The 16,274-nt window shown below is 37.5% G+C and overlaps 1 protein-coding gene across 1 annotated transcript in view; it reads left to right on the forward strand.

Moving 5' to 3' along the window:
* PARD3 (par-3 family cell polarity regulator) overlaps positions 1-14,119 on the forward strand; it is a 388,174-nt gene extending 374,055 nt beyond the window's left edge. The window contains exons 25-26 of the mRNA XM_026048772.1: positions 9,447-9,574; positions 12,953-14,119. Coding sequence (XP_025904557.1) covers positions 9,447-9,574; positions 12,953-13,346 — 522 coding nt within the window. The 3' untranslated portion in view covers positions 13,347-14,119. The remainder of the gene's footprint in view (positions 1-9,446; positions 9,575-12,952) is intronic.
* Positions 14,120-16,274: the final 2,155 nt, after the last annotated feature.

Genomic DNA, 16,274 nt, shown 5'->3' on the forward strand with positions numbered 1-16,274 from the left:
TTTTTTTTTTTTTTTTTTTTTTTTGCCTCAAAGGCAATATCAATTATACTGAAATTTTCTAGGAAAATCAAGATGAAGCACATACTAATGATAAATAATTTAGAGAGATCATGTAACCTCGCAAATGGTATTTTCTGTGAGACAGTTTCACTGCAAGCAGTACTGTCCCTTAAGAGCAAGAATTGTGTRTTTTCACAGTAAAAAAGAAGAGCAATGCATAATAGCATATTTCACAATAATGCTCCTTTTGCCACTGATATTAGCTGACAGTTTCTGTCTCAAGAATATGTCCTAATTGATCATTTAAATCCTGTTCAATCTGATCCAGCGATGTGATACAATTATGTAAATCCATGTGCTTATCTTGTTTAACATAATTGAATGAATCAGTGTTTCCTTTTAATCAATTATGTATCCTAAATTTATCCTAAATTAGGRGCCTTTAAATATGTGGCAAATATCTTACTGTATTTTTTTAATTCCACTGTAAAGATAGTGAACAGATTCTCTCATACTCCAAAACCCAGAAGTTGTATCATGACATCAGTACCTTTTTTTGCAACTTCAGAATGCTTGCACTCTTTAACGCCAGAAGGAGAATATTGTATTTGTCTGCCTATACTGGTAGATATCAAAGATTTTTGACTTGTRTTAAATCTTTGTGTTCTTGTCATTCCTAAACTCACCAGTTTGAAGCTGTGGTATTTTTAACATGCAGCATGGAAAGGAATAAGGGTAAATGTATCCCTAACTGACCTCATACGGCTTAGCTGTATCAGGACATAGTCTTCTCTTTTCCCATGTTAGAAATCTTTACACTGCTTTGAAATTGGCTAAATAAAATAAACATTTTTTTATTACCAGATGTTTTTGATTTGATGTGGTGAAGATAATGTGATAGCTCATCTCAGTTATAGTGCAAGAGCTTTCGGAAGAGAGGGGGTTGGGTGTGGGAGGTACTTTCCATTATGCATCAACTGCTGTTTAGTCTCCAAATGAGAGATTTGAGTGGTGTTCTTGGGAAAACTGTCTATGAGAAAAACTTGCACTCTTGAAGACTTGGGAACTTAACTACTGAAGGTCACGGGCCAAATTGTTGTATATCTAAATGCCATAGCAACTTTAGACAGGCAACTTGGCTTTTATTATAGTTTCTTGTAATGAGCAAATAGGGAATTATTTGGATGACAGGCTGATTACCTTAGGAATGGAATAATTTCCTAAATTGTGGGTCAGAACATTGACCTTTCCTTTTTCACTTATTCAAACAAATGGGATCTCTCTGTTTACTCCCCTTCTGCAGACCACGCAAATGAATTCAAAGTGACTAATTCACCTTAATGTATTAATATTAATTCTGAAGCTTTTTGTTGCCTTTGTAGGAGCTACTCTGTTGTTAAATACCTAGGTGACCAAATGTTGTATTTTAGACACGTACTTCAAAAAAAAAAAAAATTGGCCCAGAGTTTTTTTGAATTATTGTTTTTTCCGTCATCCACTTTGGCCGTGCAAGATCACGATGCTTGGAAAGGATAAAACAATGATCTCATCCTTTTCAACAGTTCACAGTCATTTCAGTGTTAAGGAACCATAACCCTCTCTCTTAAGCATTGTGTATTACTTTAACATATTAGTCTAAGATGATGGACTTTGTTAAGACACCCTCTCAAAACAGATCCAGATGTATTAATAAATACCAGTGACACAAAAAAATGCGAAAGTGGTTTATAACACATACGCAGGAAAATACTGGGATACATTCATCAACCTCCTTTCAGTCTTCTCCATCTGTAAKCTGTTGGTTATAAACCACAGCAGTGAAAAGTGCACCTGTACTTGGGCCGCTGTTGAAAAATATGTTTTCACCTGGGGGAGACGGCTTGTGCAGCCCCCAGAAACAGCAGGTTTTACATCCAGCCTTGCCTCTGAGCCGCCCGGCAGCTGCCACCTCTGACCTGGCCTGGACAGAAAGACAAAACCAATCTTTCATCCGCGGGGAAGTGTGTGCTACGAGGTGATAAGTAGTTTGCATTTCTCGTTAGCAGGCTGATGGGAGGGCTGGGGATAGGGAACAAAGTGCTGATGTGATGTGGGCCTCTTGGTTACCTTAAGAAAGCGCAAATGAATATAAAGCTTGCGGCATGGGTAATGGTTACTGATGGAAATCTGGCGGCTTTAGGGATATTCAGAGAGCTCAACAGCTCTGGAACACACTAATATGTTATCAAAATGCGGCTGTGCATGTCACCAGGTGGAGTCCATCCTGGATGGCCTATGACACAGAAGTCCAGTTTCCCATGTCCAATATGCTCTGTGTCCTCCAGAGAGGACACAGAGGCAGATACTGGTCTGTCCAGAGAGGACACAGAGGCAGATATCCGTATCACAGTGCTCTGCATCCCACTGCCCTGAACGGTACCCTTGGCACCGGGTCCAGCGACCAGCCCCGCCAGCGCTGGGCTGATTCCATCAAGTGAAGATTATTTCTCCACGGCCGAGCAGTGGGACAGAGCTGGCGTTTCTGACCAGCTGTATTTGCCTGCCAATAATCAAAATACTGGACAGCCTGGGACTGTTCAGACAGCATCAGGCAGCTTAACAGGCACAAAAAACATAATAATGTTGGGATGAGATGGCACCGGCTGTTAAACAGCGCAACGTTGCTGCTCAAGGCCATTTGAATGACACGCTGCTAAGGCCTAAGTAACAAGCTGTCTCATCATCTAGACCTCTCTAAAATACAGTAGTGTTGCAACTGAGCCAAAGCTTTATGGAAATGGTGGTTGTGTTTGTTGATTTTTAAAGTAAGTTCCTCAGGCTTCTATTTTCCTTTTTTGCTGTATGCCCTGTTTTAGGAAAAATAGTTTGTCAAAAAAGGGTGTAAAGGAAGGTTTACAGTGGCAATACAGTATGCCCGATATTACACAGGAATAAATTGAAAACTGACATGAAGTTTGACTAATCCATTTTTAGCCTGGTGGCATTAATTCCAGTCAGACCCTGAAAAATGTATATCCCAGCATATAGAACTAGATGGAATCATGCTATATCTGCTAATCTTTGAGGGTCTTGGTGCTTTTTTGATTTTTTTTTTTCTACAAATGCAAGATCCTTTTGGCATTTGTACTTCTGTTCAATACCAAAGTTTTGTCTCTGTTTATTTTTTTGTTCTTTTATGTGTAAGTGTTGGGTCTGCTGAGGTTTATCACTGTTTGCACCAGTCCTGGGCTTAGGGGATTTGGATTGCAATTTGTTCCGTATCTTGTATTTTTGCCTAGTCACATCTTAATTAGCAGATCCCCACCTTCAATAACAAAAACACAGTATTATAGCCATAAATGTCAAGGGAGCGAGCAATCCAATTAAAGAAATGGCATATTAAATCAGTTGAAAATGCTACAGCTACTTGCCAGCCCTGCTTCTAGAACCACACTGGCTATCAGAAAACACAAAGACTCAGGAGGGACAAAAGCCAATGTTTCATTCCTTCATTTTTAATACAAAACTCGATGCTAAAAATGCAAAGTGACAAATTCCCTTCACAAATACATTCTTTTGCAGTCATGCTGAATCTGTGTGGATGATAGGAGAAAATTGGTATCAGGAGAGCAGCTGAGCAAACTCCACTGTACATATTTAGGAGTCAAATGAAAAGATTTTCTCTTAAGATAACAGCTGACTGGGTCAAAACTAAATTTACTATGTGACTCATCTGATTATAGCTTTAATTACATGCAGAAGGTTATGAAAGGTAAATAATTGCATGATTTTCTTAGAGGAAAGACTCCAGAAGTCCTAATAAGGTACTTACTTAACCATGGCTTGATAGATAAGTGCTAGTTTAAGCCTTATGCTTGCTTTCTTGCTGCTTGTTATTATAGAGATTTTTTTTTCTTGTCTCTAAGGTAAAAGTTAAAAAAAAAAATTTTTTTTGTTTGTATTTATGGTACTCATTTCTTACCTCTGTAATCAAGTGTTAACCATAACATTAGCCACATTCAAAACCATAATGAATTCTAAATAATCTAAAAATCCTTTAGCAAAACAGAAAAGCCTGATTTTTATCACTGTATCTTCAACTGTTACACATTATTTCCACTTGGGAAAATGAATAAGAGACTATATTTGAAACAAAATTTGCAAAGTATGTGTCAGGCTGTAAATTATGTAGAAATATTCAAGCCATTAATGAGAGAGAAAAATGGAATACTAATTCTTTCTACTATGAACCCATATCAAGAGTCTCTTTCAGGATTTTTAATTCAAGATATTAAATAATATCTAATTGAGCGTAAGAGTGGATATAGGAGCTAAATTTTTGCTTCTCCTGCCCGACCTCTTTCAAACCAAAGTTATGCAGACATCCTCTCCACAGATAGTTTTTCTTCATTAGTGTAGGGAAAATCTGTTCAGTATCCAACCTGGGAAGGTTTTCATGAAATGTAATGCATTTCTTGCCAAGATTTAGACCCTTGCTTTAACCTTTTTTATTTTGAAATTCTTTTTCTCCACCAATTTCAATCTATTAATTTATGTGGGACACGAAAATAAAGATGAAAAGTATAAAAAAGAAGTGCAATAATTTCATTTTATAAACAACTATATTTACAGCTCACAGGCATGTGCAGTACAGGTAAATAGCACAGGCTGCTTTATAGCATGCTTTCCCACTTCCTACACATACACCATAGCAAGATAAAGAAAGGAATGAGATTTTCTTATTATGCAGTGTTTGAATTAATATACACCTGTTAGCAATTATTTTTAAAAAGACATTGGAATATGTTCTATTGCCCACAGCAACATAAACAAAAAGGTAAAATAAAAATAGTTTTCAAGGACCCAGAACCGCTGAATGTTTTTTATCATTCTGCATTTTGATGTATACATTTACTGGATTGTCTAAATGTGTTTATACATAAAGCGGGCAAGGTCATGTAATCTTACCTATTTCTAATTAGTTATAAACCATAAGAACAACAGACTTTTTTTTGTTTGGAAGTTTCAAGCCCAAATTCCCAATTGCACTTGAAACTTCTTAGTTCTTAGTTGAATGTGTTTAATCTAGGAATCTAGTGTAATCTAGGAATAAAATAGCAGATGTGTTTTAATRTTACATACTGGACTTCTAATATGTAGGAAAATAGAAAAGGACTCTTCATGTCCTTGTTCAGTGTTTCTTTATCAGCTCTAACAAATTCTTTGAGTCTGAATAAGCATTTCTCTCTATTTCTCCCTACGAGAGCGGGCTGTGAGATGGGTGTGTGAGATAGGTGGTTTTCTAGACTGTCTCCAGGGATCTCCAGATGCAGTGGCCCAGGTGGCTCCCATGTTCCCTGCTGTGGTTGCACAGCAGCCTGGATCTCTGCAGGGCTGRATTTTGTGCTTCAGTGAGAGGGATCCAGCACCCCATGCCACATGTCCCAGCTGGCAGGGAAAGCAAATCCCTGAGTAGCCTCTGTTTTGCTTGAAGAGGGAGGAGGGAACTTCATCCTTTTGTTCTTTTGCCATCCTGACCCATAGGTTGAACTCTGTGGGTTGACAATGGTAGGAAGACTCATGCAAAGGAGTCTTAGTGCTYGTTTAATGTTTTCTTCATGTTAGGATCCATTAAAATCTGCTGCCTGTTGCTAGTGGTGGTGGTCAATGCACCATGACCCGGGAGTATATTCTGTGAAAAATGAAAATAATGCTGTTTGGATAAAAGAGAGAAATCTGTAGACACTTGTAACTTTGCAGTCAAGCTTTTAAAGTAATGTCTCRTTGAGGAGAGAGCTGTCTAATTTCATATATCTGAAAACATACTTTTGCAAGCAGAGTACTGTTTAACAATGCTGAATGCAATAACTGTTATTGCCACTTAAATGTATTGTGGAAGACATGGACATGCATTTACTTGTATAATGCAGCCTTGGTTGTTACTGTGGCCTTGACCACATCCTGATTTAAAAGGTCAGCGCTTGTCATACATCTCATTGCAAACAAGGCCACAGTTCTTATCAATTTGTACTGTTAAAACAGAGCTGTTGCCAGGTTTGTTGGGTGGCTTCAAAAGGTTGTTGTAATTGTACTTAGCCTTGTGTTACCCAGTTCATATCAACATTAAAATTATCATGTGTTGTATTACTCATACATCATTTTGTTGTTGTTGTTGAAGGACGAGAAAATAGTTTAACTTTTTTCCTCTGTGTATTTTTTTTAATYCTCTCCATTTTGTGCTGACATAAATGTGATACAGCTGTATATAGATGTGTGCTTGTGTATATATTTTACATAGGCATAAAATGATGTTTCGAGAATTGAAATAAAACATACAAATTAGCKTTTGCATGTTAGGATATAAATATTTGTGTTTTAGACTCGTTTAATTGAAAGCATATTGAAAAGATAAATCACAGCCCTTGGTGTGGAAACTTGCATTTTTTTCTGAACGAGCCCAGGATACAAACTGAAATGTGTTAAGTCTTTATATCATCATAGCCATATATCAAGGACATTCATTATGGTATCACCAAGGCTTTTAATGAGGAGAGGTTGAAGTAGTGCCTTTTCATTACAGAGACTGTTGAATGTACCTGTCTGTGTGTATATAGGCCATGTTATGAGGTATTTGATTTGATTTGGCAAGGAGGGGTTTTTGATGTCTCACTGTCATATTTTTGGATACCTGAACTCAGACAGCAGATTCTGTTATTTGAACAGCATGTTGTAGATGTGAACTGGGGATAGGCAGGAGTCTATATAAGCATCTTTCTTTTCAGATTAGTTAAGAAGCATTGCAAATCTACTTAATTTAACAGGACATACAGGTACTTGTAAGCTCAGAAAATGAGATGATTGATTTTAGATGCTTGCCGTAGGCCTCACAAATAAGAAATGTTTTCTATTAGAAGAAAATGCTTGTGAACTACAAAGAATCCATTCCTGACTGCTAAGAATTAACAGTTTCAGGCATGGGCTACACAGGGTGTGGTGCAGGCATGCCAGTGTTTAACCTCTGGTATTTAACCACTGATTAATGTTTGCATCAAACAAAATTCTCATTTAAGCAAAGTTTTTATTTCACTCCCTTCCTAGTCCAGTAGTGCTTTCAAAGCTTGTGTCATCCTATTCCAGCTGTCTGTACAAGTACAAATGTTCATCGTTCCTCAGTTTTTACATTTTAGTGTCYTGCATAAGCCTAAATTTAGCAGCAGCTTCTAGGTGTTGTATCAAACATTCTGGCTCCAAGCGTTTGATAATTTAACCATTCCCTGTATTGTAGAATCCATTAATCTATTTACAGTGAACTAAAACAAATGGTAGGTGAGCTTTCAAATAAAGAGAAGCAACTTCGACATCATGTCTATATGTGACAGAACTGCAGCTTCCAACTATATGCAGACTTTCCAACATTGTTACAGTGGAACCCATGAAATGATGAGATTGGCTTTAAAATCTTAGCCTAGCTATTTTTATTCCTTATGAAGAGATTGAGATGGGAACCTCTGGGATTCTCTGTGGTTCTCTGTAAGGTGTTTATAACCACACTGGAGAGAATTCACAAATAAATCTTGTGATTTTCAGGTGATCACTCACTTCCATAAGCTGAGGCCTTCAATAAAGTGCCAAATGCCAGAAGACTCTCAATAAAGTCAGGAAAGTTAGAAATGTTGACCTATGCAATAACTGAAATTGCTGCTCTGTATGCGTAGCCCTTATTTAATAAAGTAGGAGATCTCAGCGGGGTCCTTGGTGTGGATATACACGTCTCAAGGAATTTCCCACCAGGCTGACACGAGTCTCTTTTCCGGACATGCTGCTTCACTGTACCATGCCTCATATAAGCATCTCCCATTAGAAGGACTGTTTTTTTGCACTGTTACAGAGCACATCTGTTCTGCAGCAGACATCAATGTTGCTGCATCAAGGATTCTCTTAAATTTTCTCCCCGAGTTACTTAAAGCTTTTGCTTTCACGTTCACTTTTGCCCAGTAATCTGCCACTAACAAGCAGGGCGGTTGCTCACTAMATTTTAGCTGTTAACTTCTGAGTCCTGACTGATGTTCCTTCTGAAGCATGTTGTTACTGGAGATGAGGTTTCGAGGAGCCGTACACCTGTTTTGTGCGTGTTGTATTTTGGGCTACTTGCAAGTACCCGGCTACGTGGGGAGACAAATAAGAAGTTTGTGTCATGGATGACAACTTTCTGGTTTTTAATACATGCCTTCAGGTGCGAGAAGCTTTCGAAAAGCCTTTTATCTTTCAGATGTTTGTCAGCCTTTATGAGATCTGTCTGCTGCAGAAATTGTAATAGCGAAAAACAGGAGAGGTCCTCCCTGCGAGGAAAAGGCAGATGCAAAAGGCAAGAAGTGCTTTCACAAAAGCATGTCTGGTACAAGCTGTTTCACTGCCGGCCCCAGCGGAGCCTTTAAGCTCTCTAACCTCTCAGTGATTGGGAAGAAGTTTTTTTATTAGAACTGATATGTTGAGAGRGGAGTTAACTCATTTTACTTTGCTAGGTGAAACTTTATTTTAAATATCTGAAATTCCCAGAAAATTCTTTCCTTTATTGTCATTGTATTTAGCAGCTTGAAATCATAAAATCTGATTATAAAGACTTCACCTTTCATTTTACACGATTAAAGGTAAATCTTTTCCAAATCTAAAGTCTGAACCAGCTGTTCTGCCAGATCTTGACTGGCAGTGCTCCATATTCCCGCAGAGTTGTTTCTCTTTCATGGGTTCTTAGTRTGATGCCCAACACTTCCAATTGCTGCCCAGTTAAAATGTTACCTAAAATCCTTGTCTGAGGTACAGAATTCCCCATTACCTGCAAGAGAATAGCTAGATTTGTCTTAGTTATTCTATCAAACCAAAAGATGTTACCATATCTCTCACAAAATGATGCGGTGCATGTTTGGACCAACAGAAAAATAGGATGGGTCCAATAAGGGAGAGCAGCACATGAGTGCTGGTGAGATTTAAAAAACATGATTCCCCACAAATTTTGAACAGAAGTTCATATATATATCHATATATATGTATATAAATATTAATTTGTGTTTATAGTTAATTCRTACTATCAAAATGCAGAGGGAAAGGTGGTATTACTCTGTAAATAGTCACTCTGGGTCAGATTCTCAGTGCAGGGGGTGTAAATCCTCTCTTTAACTTAGCCACATTAATTTACCCTGGTTGGATATCTGTTTCCCTGACTTCATGTAATTTTCAGTATTACTACAAAARCACAACCTATTCTGGATGAATATTTTCCTGATACATTTCAGAAAGGGTAGGTAAGAAGCAGAAGCAGCGATGGAGGACGGAGTATTCTGGATCACAATTTAATGTAATTATTATGAAAGGGGTACTAGAACTGCATGGTGATAGAAATATGCCTAAATGCTAGCCTTTTTTGTGTGGATAATTTTGTGTTTTAAGACTTTTTTTTTTTCATATTCTAGCCGAGCTCCAAGACATACTCCCAGAGTGGCAGACACTCGGTGTCAGTAGAGGTTCAAATGCAGCGGCAGCGGCAAGAAGAAAGAGAGAGTTTCCAGCAAGCTCAGCGGCAGTACAGCTCATTACCCAGGTATGGGAACTCTCTGAGGCTGTTCAGCGTATGGGAGCCCGCAGCTAATTTCATTTGTAGGAGGAAACTGTTGTGCTTAGTGCAGACACTTTTGTGTAGCATTGATATAAGGTGGAATGTGTTCAGTGTGGAAGAGGCATAAAATTCCGTAAGTGAGAGCATGTGGGAGCTGTTTATTTGGGGAGAATTAGTTCAGAGTGGATTTTGGTGGGATTTGAAGACACGCAGCACACAACAGAGCTGAGACATTAAAACAAAGCTCTTCTYTGTGGGACACCGGCCAGTTTCAGATTCTACAGCTACAGAAGTCTCCTGAGCATGACATGAGTTGTCCCTTCTTATCCCCCTTTGACATGTCAGTTATTGTTTTTTTCTCTTGCCTAGTTCCTTATTAGGTAGAAATTCTATCCTTGTGGTGCTGATACGGAGGCATAAGTTACCAGGAAAAAAAAAGAAAAAAAACAAACAAGCAAGACCTCAGAAAAACAGAATAAGGACTTAAGAAATTCTATTCAAAGCTCAGGGGCCTCGAGGTTTCTAGCATAGACATTTCTTCTGAGTTAGTGGGTCATTAACAGTAGAATGCTGAAAATTAACATACTGATTTTTCTAAAGAAATCTGTATTTTCAAAGTTCATAGGATTTAAAATGACCTACTTGGGCAACATGTCTTTTACTAAATATATAGCTTAAACAATTGTGAAAAATTTACCTACCTTGAATTATAAATTTGATAACTGTCATAGTTAAGTATTGTACTAATAGTCTGTTTTCAAATATTAATGGCAACGATTGAAAGCACAATCTTTTACACCACAACTAGATATCAAATTGCCCTTGATTTAAGTTGTTCTTTCCAGACGTTATATTAACTTTTGTGCTTGTGAGGAATTGTGTCTTGTGATTTTCTTTCTTTTTTTTTTTTTTTTTTTTTTTAAAACTTCACCATAACTATTTTCTGAATCAATAGATGAAAAAAAAGTAAAGTTACTGTGTTTCTGTTTATAAAATAATGTTGTTTTGTTATTTTGAAAATCTTTAGATTTTCTTTGCTTTTCATCTGTACCTTACCTCTCAAGTGACTATCTGTATAAATGCTATTATTCTTTCGCTGAAAATCTCTATTAAATCTTGCCAGCATTTACATTTCACTTGTTCTTTAAATTTTATGTCAGTAATGCATTAACTGTGCAGAAAAAATGTCAATAATTATGTGAATGTGTGATTTTTAACTTGGAAGGCAATTGGTCACTTTAATCTCAAAATTATGATTCCTAAACCCACCTTTTCCTGTTCTTTCAAATTCTAGTATTTCATTCGGTTGCAGAGCAAAGTTTCAGTGGCAGAAATTGTTAATCCTAAAGGAAAAAACAAAGAGGAAATTTGGACAATAATTCTGTGGGCCACAGAACTGCCTATTTTTTAAAAAATAACAAGTGAGAACTTCAAAAATGTGAAGTGACCAGTGAGCTAGTTAATGAGTAATCAATGATGGTTTAACCAATGCTTTTGAGCAGTGGTATCTGTGCCGTGCTGAGAGCAGACAGAGTTCTGGGGACCTTGTGCTAAATCTGAGTGCTGTGAATACTGCATTTCCCCAACCATAAACCAGGGCATCAAGGTGTTCAGCTTTCCAGACTGTTTATAATGTTATCATCTATATAAAAATCTCCTTCTTACCCAGAATTTGTGTCCCAAGTTTAAAGTTGCAACTGTGGCTGTGTATCAATTCAAGTTTGTGCTTTGTCTTCATTGTTAAGCTTTGCTGCTTTTCATCTTGTTAGTCTCTAGGAGCCTCATTCTTTTTCCTTGTAAATTTAAATCATTAGCACAGAAGGCAAATAAACTCTTTAATCAATCTTAAGGAATCTTCCCAGAAAGGCAGTGAAAGTGGGCCAACTAATTTTGAACAAGTACCAGAAAACAATAAAACAATAAATTAAATCAGTCCAACCAGTCATCATCTTGTCCCATGTGAAACTCTGAAAGTAATGTTCAACTCCAAGTTAATTTTGTAATATTTAAAATTTATCTTGCTCTAGATCGGAAACCTGGCAGTTTCGTAGCCTACAGAGGTTCATTCAGTTTTCTCATGTTCCAGGAAGTGATAAAACATGGTTTAAAAACATTGTTTCTTTGGCAAAGTAGGGTATGTGAATAGCAACAAGAGTTATAACAATTGCATAAGAATTTGTTATAATTTATGCTGCAATAATTTGCCTTCATTCTCAACAGCAGTTTTCATCCAGATTATCAGAGATATCTCAAAATATATTGTGAAAAAGGGTAGTTAAGGTCATTTTCAAGTTATATATGTGAAAGAACAATTGAAAAAACATTTAGTGATTTGTTACTTTTATAAATGGTAGAAYAATTCTCTGGGCTTCGTGTCTCTCTATTGCATATTCATTGGATGAGGCCACATTGAGTCATGTTGTGCTCTGACATGAAAAACAGACATATATACACAACTAAATGATTTTCTTATTGATTAATGTCACAATATATTTTGTTTTACTGCTTGATTCTTGTACACTAATTTGAATCTCAAAAGGAGTATCTCTTGTATCTTGTTCACTGAGGCACAAAATTATTTTACTTTATCATCACCAATCTTATTTTAAATTCATAAGAGCATCTAGCACTTTGATAGTGAATTAAAGATATTTCAAAACCATAATGTGGCTTTAAAATAATGTAGTGAGTTGTTGTGAAAAGAGATAAGAATTTGTAATTCCCATATGTATTTGATTTATATATCTATGCCATGGAACCAGAAAGTAAAAAGAAAAAAAAAGTTATCTCTGCTTTTTCTTATATAAAAGTTATAGTAAACTTGGAAGCAGCTCAGTTAACACAAAACTCCTTAGTTTTGGGACTGGGAAAATGCACTTCCCATCTATAAAACTAGCTATCAATAATGAGCTTTATCTTCTAACTTGTGCAACTTTCGAGCAAGTGTTTAAAAGATCTGCCCATTGCATTTTTAATCAAGTGGAAGTCTAGATCCAAATCTTTCACAAGTGACTTTACAATTGCTGGTTGTTATCTGGTTGCTTAGAAAGCACAGAATTTTGTATGGTTTCTCCTCATTTGCTGCTGAATTGTTGCACTTTTTCTTGAGAACTCAATGGCTGTTGCAGAACTGGCTGGGTATTCACAACATATTCCCCCTGAGCAGAGGGCTCTACAGAAGATGGTCTCCAAGCAGAAGAGCTCATCTTGGGACAGAAAAGAATGTCTTATTGAGAATGATATAATTGGGGGAATACTGGTCACCCTGCAGGAGTGTCCTTCTTTTCCAGGGATTGTTATAAGTAGCATTAGAAGAGTAATGGAAAGGTTTGTCTTAAGTGCGTCTTCCATTTCTATTTTCAGGCAAAGCAGAAAAAATGCCAGTTCCGTATCTCAAGACTCCTGGGAGCAGAGCTATGCTCCTGGTGAAGGCTTCCAGACTGCGAAGGAAAACCCCAGATATTCCAGCTACCAGGGATCAAGGAATGGCTATATGGGAGGACATGGCTTCAATGCCAGAGTTATGCTAGAAACACAAGAACTGCTCCGGCAAGAGCAGAGACGGAAAGAACAACAGCTGAAAAAAAAAACTTCTTCTGAAGGACCTAGCAACTATGACTCATATAAGAAAATTCAGGACCCTAATTATACCCCACCTAAAGGTCCTTTCAGACAAGATGTACCGCCTTCACCGTCTCAGGTAGCCAGGCTGAACAGATTACAAACACCAGAAAAGGGAAGACCGTTCTATTCTTGAGTTGAAGAAACTGAAGATCAAGTTATCACGCAATAAGGAACATTTTCATACAAAGACTTCTATTTTGAACACTTYTTAAACTGATGGTACTAAGGAGTATATCCGTTGTCTGTTTCAGTGCCTTTAACAATGTGGGCAAAGAGCTGGTGGGCCTTATGTCTTTGCCATTCTGTCTCAAGTGTTAGGTTCATGGAAGGATTTTCCACCGTTTGACAATCATAGCGTAAGGGAGCAACATGTCTCCCTTGGTCACCATGTCTTGTAGCCCAGTGCAGTAGTTGTCAATGGCTTACTACTAGGATTTGTTGTAATGTGTTTTACTTTGCAGTGAGTTATTATACCAACATACAGCTTTGTGGCATAAAGGTAATGAATTTGAGGTTGAATTAAGCATTGACATGCCCTTTTTTTATTTCTCTCGGGTCAGGAGGGATGTTACATATCATTCTCGAATAGATAAGGCTTAGTTCTACTCTAGTTCACGATTTGAAAATGTTTTATGGTGGACTCATTACCAGTCTTTGTTGATCAATATTTAAGTGTCTGTATGCTGAAAAAAAATATCCTTCTCCTATTATGCACATATGCACTCTTTTTCTATCTCTCTCCCCACTCTGAGCTTATTAAAAAGCCTTTATCATGACTCATGAGCAAAATAATATTAGGCTTTCAGTCATCCTGAGAATCCTGTTACAATTGCCTTATATCTTAATACACAACCCATTACAAATCAAGTAACTGGAGAGAGACTATTATATTTATAAAAGCAATTGCATTCGAGCCCTTGATTGGTATATTTTACTATTTCATTATGTATGGGGAATCATGAACAAAAATACAAGTGAGTTCCTTTTTTTTTTTTTTTTTTTTTAATAATTTGCTCATGTGACAATTGTGTCTAGGAAAAGGAGGAGGCAGATCATCATCCCATCATCATCTTGTACGTATCTGTCTTTATTTTGGCAAGTTTGGGAGCAAACTTAAAACAAGAGCGAATGAAATGTCTTTCTTTAGATAAGAAAAAATGAAAAAAAGAGAAAAAAAATTCTTTTTACAATTTGTGAAGCTTTGTGGACAATTGCCTTGTGCTTCTGTATGCTGTATTGTTGCATCGTGATACTACATTAAAAATAAACTTCTAAGTACATGAATGAGAGATAAGTGGAGAAAACCTGTTACACATCATGCTGAAAACATATCAGTATCCAAAAATAACTGAAACTAAAAAGATTGCTCTAACAGGGAGTAATATTTGAATGTGCATATGGGATATGAGAATTTCTTTTTGCAGCAGCTGTTTTTATGTTTGTTGGTCTGAACATGTATTATAAGAATATAGCTGGGTTGCTGAAGTGCCTGCAAATCCTGATGTGAAAAGGGTTGAGAATGGATCTCAGCATATCTTGTATAAAATGGAAAGCAAGAAAACAAGAAAGAAAATCATGTATTGCGTGATTGAAAATATGCCTATTTTTTTTTACTGGCACATTTTATTTTTGCGCCAACTTGTTTCTAGAATATATGTGAAATATCAGCACACGTACCTGTGTCTTTTATGCCTGTTTGTTAACAGTTTTTGTTGTTAATAATGTACTCCATGTTTAAAAATTGTTACTAATGTAAGCACAGTGACATTTGACGACTATAGCTCTTTTACGCAGAATTTCCAAGACTGTGTAAAATGGCTTTCCGTGTACATATGATATTTAGAATAAAAGGCTGTTTCCATCCTTGTCTTCRTATTGCACATCAAACCTTATGAGAGCTGTTGCAGACATTGCTTTGAAAAATATTCAACAGATGTTATTTTACCCCGTTCCTAATGGTTCGCGTGTGTCTTTCTGTGAGCACTTACAAACATGGGCCAAATGAAGAAAATAAAGGATTTATAGTCCAGCCAAACACCTCAAGGTTATCCTCAGGGGTAAAAAACACTCAGTTAAACGTCTAATGTTATTTTGAGCCGCACCTGAGACATTTACAAGGTTGTTCCTTCTTCAGACTACTCCCTGGCAGCCCCTGAGGATGCAGCACCCATGGGGTCCATGACCGGAGCCAGGTGAGTGGAGAGGCTCCGTTTGCCCCCTCAGTACTAAGTGTGATTCCTGGTTTTCTCCCTTTTCCTCTCACTTTGCCTTTTGTCGGATACCACGGGCATGTCAGTCATCGCTCTGTGTGTGTGTGTGCTTGGCACCGGTCCGTTGCCATGGCAATGTTAGTGTCAAGCTCTTCACCGTGACTCCAGAGCGGGATCTCGAGGGGCAGGGAAGTGGGAGCTGCAGAGAGGACAGGCAGCTTGCAGGGCCCGGGTAAACGAATGGGAGGATTTTGCCGAAGACCTAAATTTTAGCAACTCACAGTTGTGAGAAGGAACTAACTGTGTTTGCAGCTTCACAGATCTTGCTGGCTCATCTGCTGCCTGGGGTCCCAGCTCCCATAGTCCAATGTTTCTATGGAATCATTCAGAGAGGAAATAGCTGCAGGCGCTAAAATGCACCCCCAGGAATGGAAAACAGGTTGAAGCCCTTTTCAAAATAAGGTCTCTGATAAACTGCTGAAGGAAAAAGGGCACACGCTTGGAAAAGTATGAAGTACAGCGTGTTTTATGTGTGAGAATGGCATATGTTAAAATTTACCCTTGTATGAAACTGCTCTTCAAGGTGTTAACAATTTGCCATAATTAGACGTGTTCATGAGAGAAGGCAGATGTTCTCTTTGGGCAATGCCTGTGTTATGTTAGCAAAGAGTAAGGTCTTTTCCTGGCTTCATCATCCTGTCTTCTTCCTGACATAGCGTAGACAGGATTTCTAATATTAACTCCCATGAGTTGCAAAGGGTGATAAGGAAGTGGGAAGGAGATGTTTTAATAGAAAATAACCTTTAGTTCTGCATAGCGAAGAGATCCAAAAGTTAATTGGGCTAACTGCA

The sequence above is a fragment of the Nothoprocta perdicaria genome, unplaced genomic scaffold (genome assembly GCF_003342845.1).
Source record: "Nothoprocta perdicaria isolate Ctin4 unplaced genomic scaffold, notPer1 scaffold_57, whole genome shotgun sequence".
NCBI classification, from domain to species: Eukaryota; Metazoa; Chordata; class Aves; order Tinamiformes; family Tinamidae; genus Nothoprocta; species Nothoprocta perdicaria.